The 12727-nt window shown below is 42.0% G+C and overlaps 2 protein-coding genes across 2 annotated transcripts; both read right to left on the minus strand.

Annotated features, from left to right (window-relative positions):
• Nucleotides 1–3071: 3071 nt before the first annotated feature.
• Nucleotides 3072–4526, minus strand: DFJ58DRAFT_844030 (uncharacterized protein; the record flags this gene model as incomplete). Its single annotated transcript, XM_041393035.1, has 8 exons — nt 3072–3122; nt 3265–3354; nt 3498–3603; nt 3791–3829; nt 3869–3966; nt 3989–4038; nt 4312–4378; nt 4443–4526. 8 exons carry the CDS (start codon nt 4524–4526, stop codon nt 3072–3074), a joined length of 585 nt encoding a protein of 194 aa, XP_041240755.1.
• Nucleotides 4527–9911: 5385 nt separating this feature from the next.
• Nucleotides 9912–12503, minus strand: DFJ58DRAFT_844032 (uncharacterized protein; the record flags this gene model as incomplete). The annotated part of the gene is made up of 9 exons (XM_041393036.1): nt 9912–10316; nt 10388–10526; nt 10736–11012; nt 11068–11149; nt 11199–11216; nt 11470–11616; nt 11778–11917; nt 12001–12280; nt 12330–12503. 9 exons carry the CDS (start codon nt 12501–12503, stop codon nt 9912–9914), a joined length of 1662 nt encoding a protein of 553 aa, XP_041240756.1.
• Nucleotides 12504–12727: the final 224 nt, after the last annotated feature.

The raw sequence follows: 12727 nt of genomic DNA on the forward strand, positions 1-12727 counted from the left end.
TGACAAGTGCGAGAGCTGGTGGGTTGGGGTCAAGAGAACCTGAAGTAGGAGCAAGCAGCAATCACGGCCGGGCATCGAGCTCAGACTCTACCTCTGGGGTCGTTGCCATGCGTCTTGGTGATTTCCTCAATCGCGCTCGCCGAGGGTCCAATGCCCAATCCGGAAGTAGTACCCAGCAACAATCATTGTCCCGTGTCCAAACGATTGTTGGTACTCCTGCTGAGCCTGTGGCGGCGACAAGGTTTAATGGTGATGGGACTCATTTCCATCACCATCATCACCATTATCTCCACATCCACCCACCACGTCCAGAGCAATCCCACGCTTCACAGTTCCTAGATCCTTATCATCAATCTCCCAGCTCAACTGCCAGTGCAGCTCAGAGTAGTACGGCACCCCGCACTTTCCCATCTGTCCAGAACGTCAGCGGACCTCGTCCTAATATGTCAAGTCGCCCAGCACTTTCTCGCCCGACTTCCTGGTTTGGGTCAATGACAAATCGAGCTAGTGCTCGTCGAGTGCCTGAAACAACACAGGATAACGGCCCACATTTCCCATCTTCTCCAATGGAAGTCGATTATGAAATCGGAAGAACGGGTTTCATAGGTGCAACTTCTAGCTTTCATGATGCTGCACCAGCTCCGCGGAGCACCTTTGGAACGTCTCCATCATCTAGTGTCATGTCTAGCGCAGTTTTTCCTCAGTCCGCCGGCTCATCGTCATCGTCGTCATCGTCGTCGTCATCATCATCTACGTCTACCACATCTAACATACTAGACTCATACTCCCTGGCGACAGGTGAATTACAATCTTTCAATGGCACAACACGGACCAACGTGGGTTCATTGGGGAGCCGACCTCATGGAACCGCGCATCCCAACAATGCAGCTGCACCGCACTTTGGATCTTTCAACACAGATAGCGGGCTAGATTCAAGAAGCAGTTCGACTCGCAGCAGCTATGTGAGGCCTGGAGGACCCGGAACATCTGGTCCTCCTCCATGGTGGCGGTGAACTGTGTCGCGTATATGCCTGCTATCTTCAATGGTCACCTACATATAATATCTATTTTTTGGTCAGGTTATAGCATTGCATCTCAACTTATCTGCTTTTACACTGTACACATGGATACATGTACAATCTCTCTTCTCCGCTACACGTACCTGTAAATCAAACAAATCAAATCCAAGTATATCTAGCCTTAGGTATCAATGAATTTAGAGACATAGCTCGTTATCGTGCAATCTCTGATTATTGATATGTTTCCTGTTTCCTTTTGTGAGCTCGTACTTCAGGACAAGAAGTCGAGATATCTGAAAAAATTTGCTGTTAGGTAACGTAAATTCTGTAAAGCCTTGGGATTCGTTAACGATTCGTCCGACCGACTCCGACAATTCGTTCGACAAAACAACAGGAATCATACCAAGTCACGTGACACCGTGTTCGATGCTCTGGGCCAAGAAGAGAAGACTGATCATAAACCAGGCGCTGACAAGCTTCTCCAGCGCACCTGACCTTGTAAGCGCATTGACGCCTCGAAGTCGAAGTTCAGCGTTGATGATCTTCATGAGAAACACAATATATCAAAGCCAGAGTTACATTAATATATCTATGAAGCATCAGAACAAAAAAACAAAAGAGAAAATAACATTCAGAAGAGCATCGGAAAGCATGGATTCAGAGGGACATGTGCAAATTTACTAGTATGTGGCACTGGGCACATCCACAGGGAGGAGCCTGCCCGGAATCTTGAAATTTACAAAATTTACAGTGTATTTCTTGCTGTCCTGTACTTTACTCACTTTACCCACTCAAAATCACACTTTACTGCACTTTATGAATCCTTACATGTGTCCAAGCTTCAATGCTACCTTCTTCTTCTCCCTCCTCAATACTCATACTGCATGATTGCCATAAATGGTGGCTTACATCAGGAAAAACTAGGCAATAGCATGGGTATAGGTACAGGTCCATGATGAGTCCGCAGGTATTGGGGAGAGCAAAAAGCAAAATTGGATACAAGAATCAAGAGCTGTGAGAGTGTGGCACTTGTAAAGTGTTCACACGGTAAGAGTTGACTTCGAGTGAATAAACTTAGGTTTTGAACGAGGGAGAACTGTCCGAACTGAATCGTATTCGGGGGAAAAAGGATCAACTACTCTACCAGTAGTTAATGAACAGGGTTTAAATACTGTAGAGTCAGGAACACTAAAGAATATGAGAGAAGGAATGAAACTATGGAGAAATGATGCCTTGTTGAGATAGAGGCTTTTAGGAACGCTACAGAGAGCAAGTAAACCAATAAGTAAGAGCAAGTCAAGTGGAGCTAGAGTTTAAAAGTCTGGTCTGGTCTGGTCTGGTCTGGTCTTTTGCCCTCTTTTGGAGGCAACTGGACCATGGTTGCCTTGATCCTGGGATATTTAAAAGGCTGGACTGGACTGACAGCAACTGCATTTTTGTGCAGTTGCAGAAAACTGGACTGGCTGCAGACTGGCCCACAACTGGTCCAAGATCATGGACCTCATCAATATGAAATGTTTGAGCCCCTTATCTTATCAAATGTATGAAATTTGAGCAAACTATGAGCCTTATAAGAAAGGGTTTCAGAAACCTGTACCAGACATATTGACAAAATTCAAAAGTCATTGTTATGTCTAAGTTTCTTAACAAGGGTTGTAGTACTAGTCAACTAGAGTCTATGACAAGTCTTACTTTGTCAATTAGTTGACATTTGACAGAGATATAAGCTAAAGAAACCTGAAACATCAATGATAATGAAAAAAAAATGAAAGTCATTATTGTGCTTAACTTCCTTAACAAAAGTCATAGTCCTAGTTGAGCTGAGTATATTGGTAGTCTTTGTCAATCAACTATCATTCAAGCACGATATAAGTTAAAGACACCTGAAACATTGGCTCAAAAGATAAGAAAAGTGCAACTTTGATTACTTGGTATAGGAAAACATTAGGAAAGTGGCTCAACATGTTGAAGCTTAGAAAATAATCCCTGAGTCAGTGTCCATGAGCCTGCAAACCTGCCCATCTGACGTTAAGGTTTGGTGTAGGGTTGTACTTAGGGAACTGCATGGGTTACCCGTGGGTATATCAGTGGGTTTTGAGTATTCTGAGGCATATTTGAGAGAGTCAACCAATTTGCGCCAAAATGCAAAAACCTTGCAAATTGGTTGACTCTCTCTCAAAGATTCAGATGTGGAGGGATGAGCTTTGCAGGGTTTTGCTTAAAACTTGTTCCAGCCACATCTCACCCAATCCTGGTCTGTTTTGCATGATTTTTCTTTGTTTTTGAGCCAGAATGAAGGACTATGCCTCAGAATACTCAAAACCTGCTGATATACCTGTGATGATAGGAGTCTTATTGTGCATGAGTGGATGCTAAATTAGAAAGAATTGTTCAAGATCTTGTTTCGCCAGCAACCCAATATGATCCTACAACATTTATATAATTCCAGAAGAGTTTGCAATAGTGGGAGTTACTTACAATTAACACAGACAGTTTTGTGGCAGTATTATAAGGCACCTCTGAACAGTCATCTGGAGGTTGAAGACTGGTTAGGTAATAGGTGTGGAAAATGACATCTGGAAACCTATAAAATGATCATTGGTGGATGTGAGACCAAGTAATTGGGTTAATAATCACCCAAACATACAGATCTCATCCCCATCACAAATTTTTTGAGCAAGAAATGCATAAGCATCTCAAATTTTGTTTGCTAGAGAATATTTATAACCATTAGATTCTTGTCACTCTTCTAAGAAGAACGATGGACTCACTGACAGTGGTTCCCAGTCCCTCTGAGTTGAGTGATAGACCTGTAAGCTTGGGAAGTCTTCCATCTTTGTATTACTCACTGAACACCATACTGCTTAGTTACTGAAGCTTCCTCAAAATTGGCCTTCAAACCAACTCCACTTTGGTAACACACAAATTGATGCCTCCCATTTCTACACTATCATCAACTAATTACTCACACATCCTGAGATTTGACATATTGTGCTGGCAGTTATTGTATTGCCAGATTCTATGAAATGGCTGTGACAACTTACAAAGACAGATGATATTGGTTGGGAATTGCTAATTCCCACCCCCACCAGTGGCCGCTAGTACTAAACATTATTTGAGTAGAGACCACAGTGGGGAGCCATAAAATTTCCTACCTATAGTATCTCAAGTATATGCAGTAATGCATTTAGTCTAGGAAATTAGCTTCCAGCAGAAAAAATGGACATCAAATTGCCAACCAATATTCTGCAATCTGTTAGTTAATATGAAGGATAAGAAATGATCTTTTTACCATGCTGCAACAAATTGCCATCCATGCTAGTCCCATCACAGAATACTAATAACCTTTCAGCATTTTGCTGTTAATGGTAAAGTGAAATTAGATTATTTGCATTGAGATGATATGAGGAGGAAATGACTTACTTTGTCACAACAGCTACTATGTCCATTAAACAGATCTAGTGGTGGCCAGGTCCAGTTCTGAACTACAGATTGAACCCAAACCATTTAGAATCTGACCAAAGTCCAGTTTAAAGTTCATGCAATAGAAGGAACTAAACCATTAATCCAGTCTACAGCTCAAGGACTTGTGGAATTCTTGAACCTGGTCCAAAGTTATTTGAACCAGTTTGAACAGATTTTTGGGCAATGAGGGACAGTACAAAGATATCAGTCTCTGCTGTAGTTTTGTCAATATTCCACATGAGACAATGGTGATGTGTGCTTACAATAACCATTTAGTTAAGAGATCTTTGATGCCTTTTGTCATATCCATGCATTCGGATCTCAGATCAGATCCAGATCCGATCCATTGATCCGATATCCGGTCCACAGATCTGGTCCGCTGATCAGATCCGGTCCACTAGTCTGATCCAGGTGAGGCGATCTCAACCTGGCTGGGCTGATATGAAATATCTAAAAATGCTCAACCAGTATAAGTGAGTCTTGGCTCTGCCTAGCTGCTATACTCGCAGAATGCAAGAACGTTCGACCCTAAAGGGGACTGCTACTGAACACAGAACCAGATGAAAGAAAGACCCTTGAAGTGTGATGGATGCGCGAAAGCGCAAGAAGAAAAGCGAAGTGAGCACGAAGCACGAGAGAGCGCACTAAGGTAAGCGCGAGCATGGGAACGTGAGCGCTAAGGCGCGCGTTGTGTGGAAAATACCGGATAAGGAAACGGACAAGGAAGCGGATGTGCAAAGCGAGTGCAAACGCAGAGCGAGTGTTATAATGAGCGCGGATAAAGGTCTAGTATAGGCGGATAATGATAACCATTGGAAACACAAAGTGCGCCCAAGTGGTGACTACTACTCTAAGGTAAAACCCAATAGCGAGGGAAGTACAGCAAAGGGGAGTAATTATGATGGAGTAGTAAGTCAGCAAACTTTATACTATGGAAATCACATCGGAAGCGGAAGGGATAGGAGCAATAAGCGCTATGAATACGTAATGACATGTAATAGCGCTGCAATGCTTGTTACAAACCACGAGGCAAGGGATATGACGTACCAATGAGGTGGGTGGACATAGAGGGACGTTCCTGGATGATAGGCGATGCAGGGCGATGCAGTGCGCTTGCAGGGCGCTTAAGCGCGAGAAAGCGCGCAAGGTGCGCATGTGGGAATGCTGCGCGTTGTGTGGGAAAGTGCTGCGCCTATGGCGCGTTTCGTGGGAAAGCTGCGCGTTATGTGTAAAACGACTAGGGACCTGATAGAAGTCGAATGTAGCTGATGGTGCAAGTTGTGCATTGAAGGCCAATTGTCATGAGTTGTGAAAAGGTGCGAAATGTGCCCATATGTGCCTGCAGAAACGCGAGTCTCTACACCGGACCACTAATCTGCTATCCAGTCCACAACGCGGTTTACCGGTCCACAACTCATTCCCGAGCCCAGAACCTTAACTCAGCATCTATCTCCTTCTGGATGTTACCTTCTCCGGTACACCAGCTATCTTCCCTTCCGCTTTGCTTATTGATCTACCCTGTGCATTCATGTCCAAACTTCATTTCCTTTGATCCGTTAGACTTACCATTAGACTTTCCACATGCTTTGTACATAGCTTTGTTCCATGCTGACTGACCATTCCGTTATGCTACCTACAGTATATAAACTCATGTACAAACTCTGTAGAACCTTAGTTCGAATATCATCTTAGATTCTGCTCATTCTTGCCTCCGTCCGAACTTGAGTTCTCTCTCGTTCACCTCCGGTCTTAGGATTGATTCCTTTGACTTATCTCTGACTCTACCTTAGGGTAGTCTTTCTCTGTTCCGCTTCTAGTCTTGGACTTCGTCCGGACTAGCCTTTACGCTACTCGTCCGATATCCGGAAGTCATCTGGATTGACACTACGGTACTCGTCTGCTCTTCCAAACGCGGTACTTTAACCTTCCGAAATCAAGGGCAGTACTCAGGTAGGAGGCACAGCGTACAAGCTGAGGCCAAGCCCTTCGGATCCGATACCTTTGAGCATGTTCTTAACACCTTTCCATGATGGCTCCTGGGCTCAGTCTGTTAAAGATATGAAACACTGAGCCATTCCAAACTAAGCAAGGGTAGGCAACTGCAGAGGTAAACCCTAGAGTATCAAGGGTTGTACCCCTACCCCTACCTCCTGGGGATATGTACCCTCCATTAAGGGTATGGCAACCCAGGGGGGATATACCCATCAATATCCCTCTTTACCTCTCAAATACAGTTTTTTGACCAATATTTTACCAATTGATAAGAAAAGGCTAGACTAGCTATAGATTTTATAAGTAAATCTACAAGTTCTTAGCAGGTTTTTGATGACTATAGATAAAGTTAGATAGTGTTACTGAAGTATTACATAAGCCAGACTATAGCATTTCATCCTCTAGTAACTTATTGGTCCACTGAGGTGAGTATGAGCTACTTTTTTATTCTATTCAATGGTTACAATATAGGTAGCATGTAAGTCTTATAAGAATGTATTGTATTGCAAACCGCATAATTTTTATTGATAACAAATGTTGTAGACTCATAAGTCAAGCAATTAATAATCAATTAATAAGATAAGACTACTTATCGACTACCACTACAACTTTTGTTAAGTCACTTAGGCACATCAACCACTTTCTACTATACCTACCTCAGTAAATTGCTAGCTTGCACACGAAAAGTTGATGTCCACTCCTTCGACAATGATTCTTCGTCATGTTCGAGTTCCACTGGTGATGTACTGCATTGCAGGGTGTAATGAGTACTGCATCATTCCATGGAGCGGAATTGAAGTCAATTGGTGGACAATGGGGATTTGTTAGAACAAGTGAACATGGTGAGCGCGACAACTGCCATGCCGCACATGATACAGAAGTTCATTCCATTCAGGATTGGTAACACGAACTTGTTCCTTGAGATGAACAATGGTCGTAAATTGCTCATAAATCTTCTGACCCAGCATGTCCTCCACAGTGTCCTTTGATGAATCACAGGGATAATACAAAGCTGCGCTCTTCTTCACTGCTACCGGCGGAAATTGATGAAAATCTCCGACAATAATCACATTGACTCCTCCAAATGCTTGGTCGTTTTCTTCTTCACCAGCCAAAGACTTTCCTTTCGCAATATATGCTGATATTTTGGCCAAGAACCTGCGAGATAGCATGGATTTCTCATCAATGATGAGGTACAGTTTGTCTTTCCAAATTGCAGCAAATTTCTTCAATGTCTGGACTCCTTGTTCACGACCATTAAGAGGTATCAATGCGATAACATGTAGAGTCTTTCCGTCAATGATGGAAGCTGCAATTCTAGTATAGGCTGCCTTCACAAGTATAAATTCAACACCTCGACTCCAAAAGTTTTCGGTTATGGTTTGGATAGTCTTTGATTTGCCAACTCCTCCTTCTCTGGGGATTTGCATAAGCAGCTGTGGAGGTTTGTGTCCTGCCAATGTTTCAGACAGGTGCCAATTGATGATATCATAGGCACGTCTTTGATCTTTCAAAAGACAGGATGGATTGACTGGAGAGATACATATGTTCTTGGATTGAAGGCTGGATGTATGATATATGTCCTTCATCATTGACTTTGTGTAGTCCGTCTATCATGGCAATGTCTCCAAAGTCAAAGGCAGGAATAACTTCATCTTCTTCCTCATTTCTTTTATCAGCCATCATAGCTTGCCACTTTTGAAGCTGAACATAATTGGCACCACTTGTGATACCAACATTCAATGCAACAACATTCCATGAATTTGGCTTCTCCAAAAAAATTCCTGTCAACAATCTAACTGCAACTGCATTCATTCCATGCACTTCTTCACGATGCGACTTCTGTGATTCTTTGTAAGCATGCAAATCATCTATTGTCAACTGAACAACTGTATCTTCATCTTCATATTCATCTTCTTCATTGATGATTGCAGCTTGTTGGTTTCTTGATCCACGGTGTTCGGCAGATACAAAGTCTTCACTATCATGGACATGTGAAAGAGTTGCAGCTTTCTTGCATTCATAATAGTACTGAATGCCAGCAATGATGTTCTTTTCTTGCTGTGATGCTTGACTGAAAAATCCCATATGCTTCTTCCCATGTTTTGAAGTCGCCTTTTAGTTCTTTGACACTGCGCCATGGAACAAGCAATGCAAGAATTGATGAACAGTACAGTTTCTGAGTTTTTGGGTCATCGCCTCGAGGAAAAAAAGGTCCAACAATATTAGGCAGTGTATTATGACCCTTTGATCAGATAACTCGGCAATGGGTGTGATATTTGGAATGATCATTGAGATAAGCGCTCTGTTCATTTCTTGGCCGACCATGTCTTGGAATCGAAAATGATGTAGAAGCTTATGCTCTTGCTGTTTCTGTTCTGAAGGTGGGATCACTTCTTTATATGTGTTGATTACAAAATGAAAATAGGAATGAGGGGAGTTCCTCTCCTCGTTGCTTGTAATATTCTAATTGTGAACACATATTGAGATGTCCAGCATTGTTAACATGTAATGTGACCATGTCCTACATATAAATTGAGTCATTCCACTACACCATCCGACAATATATATTACAAAAACATACCAATGCATCTTCCTCGTCGTCTGAATCATAATGTTGTCTCTTTTTTGTCTCTGTCCGACTCTCTGAATCATTTGTGTTGTCTGAATCAGAGTCTTCATTGCTTGCAATACCCTGGATATCAGAACCAGATGTGTCACTGAAATTGTTTGAATCAGCCCATGTATGATCAAAATCTTTAACAAAGACTTACTGTTCTTTGTTCAAACTCAACTCTGAGAATGTCTGCAGCAAATGAGATTTGAGTGCAAACCAATATAATGGTACATAGTGGTGCGAATATATTGCGTCTCCCCATCCCATTAGATACGTAATTACTTGTGGTCCTGAATGTTCCATTTGGCAATTGATAGCATGCTGGCAGCGAAACAGTAACAGACGATTACGATTGACCACATTATCAAGATGATTTGAATGTTCTTGATGATATAACAATGTACTCACCATCAAAGCGGATACATTTTTGTTTCATTCTGCTTCTTGGTCAAGTAATCTGTAAAATACCATGTGATGTCCTTTGTATCACTTCCATTGGTGAGGAGTTTGATATCATTGTTGCAACAAAGAGTCATAGTTATTGCAGGACAAAAGTTGTTGAGAAATGTGTATGTTCATTTTGGATTCCATCGGCCATGTTCATCGACAATATCAATGGGTGACAGTAACCAAGGAGCACATCTCTTGCAGACCAACTGTCCATGCCAATTAAATCTCAAACAAGTTGCCCTGCTACAGGTATGAACTTGTTGAGACCTGGCTACATGTCGTTCAATTGCTTGGTTTTCTATACCCCAATTGCTAGAATCAGGATCTAGGGGTCATGAATATGGCAAGTCACTCTCTTTTGGCATCATTCAAATTGTTTCTTCATCCAATCCTTCAACATGAGCTCGGATATTCTGCTGAATATACTCCTTGATTTTGGTGTGAAATTCTCCATTCTGCAACTGAGCATGCATGTCATGCATATTTGGCGTGTGACGAAGCCAAATCATCATATGCATGTGCAGCAACCCTCTTCCTTGAGCTTCAATGACACCAAAATAGCCACTAACACGTCCAAGCATCCCCATCCCACTATGCACCCTATTTCCTCTGACTTCAATCTGAAAAAGTGTTGAAAGCACTGCCTTGATAATGAAGAAGAAGTACTTTGTGGCGGCAAAAGGATCTCTGGCAATATTTTGAGCTCTGTGATTGCTATCCAGTCCAGCATCATGGAAAAATTCATCCATGTCGATCTGCTCCCCAGCAAAAACCTGTGCAACAGGATCGTGTGTGTCACTGGGATTGATTGTTGTCCAAAGACTCGGGCCCCAAAGACACAAACATGTTCCCCATATAAACCCGCAATATTGACCTTGATAATTATCAGATCCCATGATACGCCTAGACACTGCAAACACATGTTTCTGAAGAAGTTGAACCCTGAGGATTGGATATCTTTCTGTGTTCTGCCTCTTCTTTCTCTGCTTGTTTAAGGTCAGAAACAGTAATAGAATTGATGATATATCCATCGCATTTGAAATCCTTGCGATACATCTGAATTCAAGCTGATTGCAATGCTTTGCACTTCTGCTCCATGCCAAAAATGACAAATGGGAATGAATGGTGGGTTTGGAAGTGTCGGTCATGATATTGTAAGCTCCATCACACATGTTCATCAAAACCAACTAACTTTCCATGTGTATCCTCGATTCCACCAACACCATAAGGAAACAGTTTGGGATATGTCATGGCAAGTGGATTCATCATATGCAAGTTTTCTCCTCCTATTTGATTGCACCCAAAATCTGAAACAGGGTAATGGCTATGGCGCACAACATAGCCTCCTTCATTGTCGGTGACACCGTCATCAAGATTCATAAGTGCATGTTTCATCAAATCATTCAATGGCAGTGTACTGAGTTCTGCGTCTGTAACACCTAAGAACTTCAACGGAATAACATGTGCGTCTATTAACGCACATCATCAATAACTTGTTCATCTGAAAATTGTTCAGATTTTTACCATGGCTATCACTGCTATTTTCTCCAAAACTATATCCTTCTGAGTCATTCTCCAGATTAGGAATGTCTTCATCTAATAAATTCTGATATGTTAAATGGTGATGTTATGTTCATTGTTACTGCAACACACACCATTTCTAATCTCATCATCTGTAGGCACATATCCTTTGTTCTCTCATATTGCAATATCATCACTGGCCTCGTGACAGACAACAGAAACTATTTCTTGAGGGACATCATCCTCTGGGAGATGTGCAAGTTGCGCCTCTGATATTTGAATATCAGCATAAAGTGGATTGTGGGACTTCAACCAGGTAAGCGCATTGAACATAACACCACATCAAACATGAAATGTTGATTTCAGCCAGTCCTTGGGCAAATTTCTAGTCCCAACATAGGTTACTGTGAGCACGGATGCCAGAGAAGTAACTGGTTGTGGTAGGAATTGGCCCTTGACCATCTTTGCAACTTCATCGGTGTTCATATCATATAAAGTGACGTTTCCCACCATTCCCCACTGCAAATGACTAGGATTTGCATGTCGAGTATCCTTTGGATATAGTTTGAAGATGTAACATCAAGAAAAGCGACGAGAAATTAAAAGTTCCTCTGGGAGAGTGAGAATGGCAAGTTCATGTGGAATAGGACCAATCCACATGTTATTTGCAAGCGTGAACTTGGGCATTGTATCAGCCTCAAGTGATCAATGACATTCACAACAGATCCAGCCTGTTGCATCAGGTGCCTCTCCTTTAACATGTCCTTCAAGCAACAATAATCCCTCCCATAATGTTGCTGCCGCAGGTAATGTTTCCATTGATACAGAAAGCCACTGCCTGATGTTTGGTATCCTACACAGATGATGCATGTTGCCTGTGCGACATTTCCATGCCGAACAATTAATGTAATGTATTCCACAACTGTTGTTACACACCTTCAGAACTCATCAACTCCTGACCACAGACAATGCAAATTGACATTGCAAGAGCTCCGTTTGACATCCCTGATATGTATGCTTTGAAGCACTTTTTTATCTCTTCTTCTGATGGTAATCCAAGGTACTTCGAATAATCGTGCTCATCAGCAACACCATCACTGTGCTTTTCAAAATCAACTTCTTCAACACTCTTCTGTGCATCACATTGAAGTTTGTTGGTAATCCTTTTCCTCTCAGCTTTTCTCGTGTTCCATCTCACGTCCCTCATCTTTTTTCTCTGCAGCTTGGTGTATCATATCCAAAATATGGTCAGGCAGTTTGCATACCACATCCATGATTTGTGGCCATGTCTGCTTTTGAATATTTGCCCTCAGTGTATTTGCAGGAACTACAGTGACCAGCTCTGCCTTTGTTAAGTCACCAACAATTTCGGTAATGTTGTGACTCTCCATTGCACCAGAACTTGTGAAGATGATTTCAAAAACTAAGTCCCTCATCATCTCTATATCTTTCTTGCTTGGATCTTGACCAGTCTACCTCCCTTATCTCAAGTGATGACAAGTATTGTTTTATGTTTCAATGCCAAGTTAAGTGGATTCATATCAGTATTTTCCAACTTCAACTTTTAATTATGACCAATTAGGATTGATTCCACACAAGACCGTCACATGCCTTGGACAACTAAACCCAATACAGTCCTGGCATAGTCCTTCCACTTTGTTCA

The sequence above is a fragment of the Suillus subalutaceus genome, assembly GCF_016647625.1.
Source record: "Suillus subalutaceus strain FC151 chromosome Unknown DFJ58scaffold_101, whole genome shotgun sequence".
Lineage (NCBI taxonomy): Eukaryota > Fungi > Basidiomycota > Agaricomycetes > Boletales > Suillaceae > Suillus > Suillus subalutaceus.